Source organism: Galeopterus variegatus, unplaced genomic scaffold (assembly GCF_000696425.1).
Source record: "Galeopterus variegatus unplaced genomic scaffold, G_variegatus-3.0.2 Scaffold5478, whole genome shotgun sequence".
Lineage (NCBI taxonomy): Eukaryota > Metazoa > Chordata > Mammalia > Dermoptera > Cynocephalidae > Galeopterus > Galeopterus variegatus.
Window position 1 is genome coordinate 105,987 of NW_007731589.1, and position 6,827 is coordinate 112,813.

General features: G+C 43.8%; 1 protein-coding gene across 1 annotated transcript in view; it reads right to left on the bottom strand.

The window, feature by feature from the left end:
• Positions 1-262: 262 nt before the first annotated feature.
• Positions 263-6,827, bottom strand: part of NMNAT3 (nicotinamide nucleotide adenylyltransferase 3) — a 9,747-nt gene continuing 3,182 nt past the window's right edge. Inside the window, exon 3 of the mRNA XM_008589493.1 lies at positions 263-1,443. Within this exon, the coding sequence (XP_008587715.1) occupies positions 1,061-1,443 (383 nt within the window). The 3' untranslated portion in view covers positions 263-1,060. The remainder of the gene's footprint in view (positions 1,444-6,827) is intronic.

The window sequence follows — 6,827 nt, forward strand, 5'->3', positions numbered from 1 at the left end:
CTTGAACACACAGGAGGCTCCTGTTCTCTTTCTGGGCCTACCTGAGCAGAGCTGTCGACCCAGTGCTTTGAACTATTTGCATGTTACTGAAGAGCAATTGCATTTCCTACTCCCAGTACCCAGGAACACAAACTTTTAAACTCATGCCAGTTCGACTGGAACAGTAGCAAACTCCACGGAGTAGCTTAAGAGAAGAGCAACGCCTGGTACATCAGGCATTAATAATATAACAAAAGAAGAAAAAGGAGAAACTTTTCATTAGTACTTTTTGATGTCAATTTATTATTTATCCCTTTGCCAATATTCAAACAGGCAGGCAGTCATAAAACATTCAAAAAACAGTCAGGCATCTGTTTTAACTCAGTTCCTTTTAGAAACCTGGAAATCAGGAGCCCTGGAATTTACAGTATAGCAGTGTTAAAAATACTTGCTCTATCAAAAATATTGCTTGAGGATCACTGCTTAGCAAGAGTTTAGTTTAAATTTTATGAAAGGCCAGTAGGCAGGCAGGCCATAGTCCGTAAGGAAAGATTTAATGTAAATCAGCAAAGTGCTGTTTCCAAATTTCGACTCCTCTGTTAGTGTTATTCTATTTGAAACAAGGGCGCTGGCAAAGCCCACATGGTCAGTGGTTAGCAGCCTGTCAAATCCCTCCGTCAAGACCAGCATGCTGCATCTGGTCCTAGATAAAAACGCGTCATGAGCAATTTTGATGCCATCTTGGGGCCCTGCCTAGCGCGGTCAGTGTGTACACCTTACATGTCACTTACACCAAACAGGGAGGCCTCCTTGCCCAGCGGCTCTGACACTTTGTCCAGCCATAATGAGCTGCCATGCCACTTTAACTTCTCTGATACATATCTATCCTTGGGATGCAGATATTTCCTCCCCCCCAAAGAAGGCATCGCTTCCTGGGACAGGAGACTTCTCAGAAGGGAAAATAATTGTAGAAATAAAACGAATGAAAAATGGAAAAGCAAAAACCAAAGCAAAATAAAAACCCTAACAGCCCTCTCTCAGGAGGAGCTCAGTGGAGGAGTGGCTGGCTGGTGAGTCCCTTCTAGCTGCTCTTTCCTTCTTTGCTTAGGGTGCCTGTGCCTTTCCAGGAACCGTCCGTGGTGTAGAGGTTGTGGTCCTTGATGTAGGCGATGACGGTGTCAGGGAGCAGGTACTTCACACTCTGCCCTTGGCCCAAGGCTCGCCTGATGGACGTGGCGCTGATCTCGTTCAGCACAGGCTCCCTGGCCAGGTGAATCTTGTGCTGGTACCTGCGTAAGATGGGCGATTCTGAGATGTACCCCTTCAGGTCGTGACCCGCCCGGCCCACGCACACCAGGCCAAACTTCTCCACTATTTCCTGGATGTGTGCGTCTTCCCAGAGGTTGGGGGTCTGGAAGGTCTTCAAGACATCTGCCCCGCAGAGAAGCTTCAGCTCAGGCACAGCTGCAAAAACAAGGGTGGATCCCAGCAAAGTTACAGAAGGGTCACTAACAGGAAAGATAACATCATATTCCGTTGGAAAACTTCACCAAATGCTTCTCTTGGAATGTATCAAGAACTCGATGTCTCCATGTTCATGACTTAAAAAGAGAAAGCATGTGAAGAAATCTGAAGCTGTTTCAGAATATACAGTTATAAGTAATGATTTAATTGATACAGCTTGTTTAATATTGGCAAAGTGCCAAGTAATACAAAAAGGATTTTTTTCAGTGTTATAACAGAAATCTGTCTGTGGTTGCTTTTGGCCACCGCAAAGTCTCCAAAGGTAGTTGTGCTGTACCCAGAACCGCATCTTCTGATAGAAGGTAAGGTTCTTAAAGTCTTAAGACAAACAAGCTGTGGGCCTTGGACAAGTCACTGCCCTATTTGAAATCCATTTTAGCCCTAGTGTTACTAGGTACTAGTAACTGGTATTTTCATATAAAATCTCATTGTAAAGATTAATTATAAAGGCTCTTATTAATTATAAATATTTTCATATAAAATCTCATTGTAAAGATTAATTATAAAGGCTCTTTGGATAACCAAAAGGAATCCTAGACCCCAGCGGGTGGCCTTTTCATTTCAGTTTCCAATAAAAGAAAGCTCTGGAACAACTGATGAATGTGGATAATCCCTTGGAGTTTGTTCTAATGGAATGCTGATTGTGATAATAAAATAATACCCTACATTTATTGGGTGTTACTATGGGCCCTAAGTGTTTTATGTGTATAATACCATTTCATTCTCAGAACAGCTTTAGGTAGGTATTGTTATGCTGATTGTGATAATAAAATAATACCCTACATTTATTGGGTGTTACTATGGGCCCTAAGTGCTTTATGTGTATAATACCATTTCATTCTCAGAACAGCTTTAGGTAGGTATTGTTATGCTCATTTTGTGGAGGGAAAAACTGAGGCACAGAGAGGCAGAGAAGAGGGGATTCAAACCTAGGCAGCCAGCCTCCAGGTGGGGCATTTGTAACTGCTGGGTTCTGCCACCAGCTGCTGGTGGGAATTGGTACAGGCATCATACCCGAGAAGCTCTAGGGACCAGACTGATTTTCCTGGCACTGTTCATATTCCTCTTGCATAGGCTAACCTGAAAAGGAACAACCAAGTCCATGCTAGAAGCAAGATGCAGGATCTCTGGTCCTTCTGAAAGCTGATCCCAGCTTCAGGGGACTACAAAGGCTGGGTTCCGAGAGTGCTGGTGTCTCTCAGTCACCACAAAGCCTCTATTAGGAGGGGCTTCAGGGCTATCACACTCTGGGAGACACTTGGTGTAAATGGTCGGTTTAGGCTCCTCTATTGTGGAACCTTCAAAGGAATCTAGATGCCTACCAGAGGTGGGTTTACAAAGGAGCACTGGACTGGCTGTGGAATGGAAAGTCAGAGATGGTAGGTGTCAGGGGTCTGAGTTCTGGCCTCAGGTGGGCACATGCTGCTTTAGGGCTGCAGCAAAGACCTTTCCTTCTCTGGCCCTCAGTTTCCCCATCCATGAGACAATGGCCACCAGACTTGTTTAAAGCAACGATGTAATTACAGAAACACACTTTTCAAACACTGTAGCAGCATAATATTGGTATAGTAAATGGTGTTCAAACACTCCTTCATTCATGTATCTATGAATTTTTATTGGTTACAGGACTCTAGAGCCAGACATCTTATATTCAAATTCTGGTTCTGCCATTCAATAGCTTGTGTGATCTCAATTTTAAAATGAGGGTAGTAATAGTACTTATCTTTAGGGTGATTTTAGAATGGAATACTTAGAACAGTGCTTGGTTCAGAGTAAGAGTGGTATGTGTTAATTACTGTTCTTTCATTCATTCACTTATTCACTTACCACTTATCTAACGATCTAGTCATCAAAACATCCATTCAACATTTATGAATTATCTCCTAAGTGGCCTTTTTAAAGCAATAAAACTGCATTAAAAATTATTCAGTAGCTCATACTTTTCACTAATTTGGGCTGGTACCATCGCTCACAACATATATGTAGATTTGAACTGTTCTGCATCTGTGAGTTTTTACTCTAATTTCTTATTTATCTAACCTCTGTAGTATAGCAAGAGACCTGTGTTTGGCCTTTCAAACAACTGAGTGGTTTGTATGTTGTCTTCCTGTGGGGGAGGTTAAATGATGCACATTTAATTTCAGGGTCTCCTGGGGTCTAGGGCACATCCTCTCTGTTCCCACAGGTCAGAGAACAGAGAAGACACCTCCTTCTCCCAGTGGATTTTTGTGGGGACAATTTCCACATATCTGCTTCAATCTTAGGTACTGTTTGATTCATTAACAGTGACAGTAGGGAGTACTATTCACTCAGCCTTGCCTAGTGGGGATGAGAGCCCACAACTCCGCCGCCTCACAAATCAAAGTCTCTGAGGCTGGTGGTGCCTTTCATTCCATGACGACAATACCATGCGACGGATCACTTATCATGGCAACGTGAGCCTCAGTCCTGTCTTCAGGCCTCACAAAGGCATTCACATATCCCTTTCAAACCCATTCAACAACACTGCTACAAAATTTTCAGACCGAGTGACTGTTCAAGTCCAAAGTACATAATTCCAAGGTGTAGCATAAAGTCTGCCAATGTGATTTGTCTTAACAGTGATACTATGTTAATGGGATGTCTGTAGGCATTTTGGGGGCAGTGTGCTTTGTCTTTGAGTAGCCACAGGTGAAGATGAAGCCAAAATTTACATGGACTGTGAGGAAAGTACCACCAGGAGCTTTAACTTTGAATGCCTGGCTGCCCTAAGTCAGTGACATCAAAGGACACCAGTCCTGAGGTCAGTCAGCCGTGGGTTCAAATTTTAGATCTGCTGGGATGCTGGGAAAGTTACTTAGCCTGTTTCTTTGGCTGTATAATGGGCATAATATGATCTACTTTGGATGTTATGAAAATCAAGTGATGGAGAGAATGCAATGTACATTTTCCTGCCGGCATAGTGTATGAACACAGCCATTAACAGTGATGTCTGCCATGGCACCCCACAGACACACTCAGAAGTATGGGACTGCTGGGTCTAAACAGGAGGACACCAGAGATGAAGCCAGGTGTGGGCATCTGATGGGCAGCACCCAAGTTAACCACACAAGGCCACCTTGGAATATTAAGCATAAAATGTAAAGTGCAAACAGATAAGAGTGGCTGCTCTGTCTGAATGGGAAGGGAATCCTCTGATTAGCCAAAGGCGGTGACCACCTTTATAAAAGACAGACCGTCAGGCTGCTGAAGGGCTGGGGGCATCATCCATCCCAGAGTGTCATATCCAGGCAGCCAGAATGCAGCAATCCATATGACTCCGTGTGAGTCCGAGGAGGACTACAAATCACAGAAGTGATGGGCGAAGCAGGGCTCTGGCAGCCAGAAAATGCTGAGCTCAGCATGTAATTTGCAACCCCAGAGTACAACAACACACAATAAAACACACAGCAAATGAAACAGTACTTCAGAAATGTCATTAGTAACATACACGCTATCTCGTCAAAAGCCAGACTTAGGCTGAGAAAAGTCCTCCGTCTTTCTCTCTATCGCTCTAGTCTTCATTTCTTTTTTTTTCTGATTACAAACATGAAGTCCTATCTCGTCAAAAGCCAGACTTAGGCTGAGAAAAGTCCTCCGTCTTTCTCTCTATCGCTCTGGTCTTCATTTCTTTTTTTTTCTGATTACAAACATGAAGTATGTGTTCATTGTGGAGTGTATGGAAAATATGTAAGTATTTAAAGTAGAAAATAATAATATAATTAATATAATTCTGCTTTGTACAAAAACCATCAACATTTTGGTGTATCTCTTTAGTCTTTTTCTATCGATTTAGACATGCAAATAGATGTGAAAGTATATTTGTATTCTTCACGCACTCAAGATTACGTATACGGTGCTCCAAATATAGATTATATACACTCACACACTCAAACTCTTGTATGATACACTCAGACACTCGTATATATTCATACACTCGAGATTATATATATGGTAATCCATATATATGATTACATATATGGATTAGATATATGCACCGTTTTCTTCCCACTTACTTCACAAGTGTTTCTCCATATCAGCAAAACAAAGCCTTTTATGTAGATTTTTCATCCTATGTATACAGTGTAATTTACCCAGTCCTTTATGTTTAAACATTGAGGTTGCTTTTATTTTCTGCCATTATAAAAAACTGCTGTTGATAAACATCTTTCTGCATAAACTTTTGTCCCAATTTCTAATTATTTCCTTAGCGAGATTCCTAGAAGGGGAATTTATCAAACAAAGGACACAAAGGATTTTAAAGTCTCTGATATATTTTGGTAAATTGAAAAGCCCACTTTTCATTCTATGTAAATTTCTTTTTAAACAGTTACTTTAGAATAGAACCAGATGAGTAGGATTTAGGGGGAGGAAGAGGACAAGGGACAAACCCCGATATTATAGGGCCAAGCAGAGTAGGCTAGCAGCCCATAGAAAAAGGAATCTGCAGAGAATGTGGGGTGAGCTTCGGGGGAGGGAGGGCCCGTACTGATGAGAGCAGCTGGGCCTGGTTTCACAGTGAAGGCGGATCCTGATCTGGGCTTCACAGGACAGGTAGGTTCTCAACAGGGGAGCCAAGAGGGAAGGGAAGGACGGGCAGGCCAGGCAAAGAGCAGAGAGAGGAATTCTAGATGCATGAGGAGGGAGGTGAAGTGTGAGAGGCTGGGAGCCTCAGGCTGGCGTCCCTCCCGGATGTCACTCTGATGCTCCCGCCTCCGGCTGGCGACTCCAGCATTCCCCAGTGGTGAGCCCACACTTATGCTGCTCCCCACCTTTGCACTTTACTCAGCCTGCGTCTCTGCACAGAAATGCCTCCAACCTCAATAACTTACTCATCCTACAAGTCTTGGGGCAGGTGTTTCCTCATCCATGCCTGGACTCACCTCCATTCACACCCTGTCTCCAGTTTGGGTCAGGGGCTGGGGTGGGCTGTTTCCATTCTCAGCCTGAGCCCAGAGCCTGGCCTGGGGAGGTGTTCAGGGAGTGTCCACCGAACCCTTTGAGGAGTGCCTGCTGAGCCAGGGATGATGCAGAAGGGGGGCAGAGGCTGAGAATGAACACTGGGCACCGTGCTCATGACTTGGGGAAGAGAGGGGGCGCCCATGCAGCTAATGGAGGAGAGGTGGACAGAGAGACCAGAGATACAGCAAATGTTCCGTAAGTGCATTAGATACAGGAGACACTATAACTCTTTCTTAGATTCTTACTCTAGCACACAGTTCCCAAAACTGGGTATGAAGTGAATCCCTAGAGTGCTTACTGAACATCCAGATTCCTAGGCCCCCCCCCCCACTCAGCAGGTATGG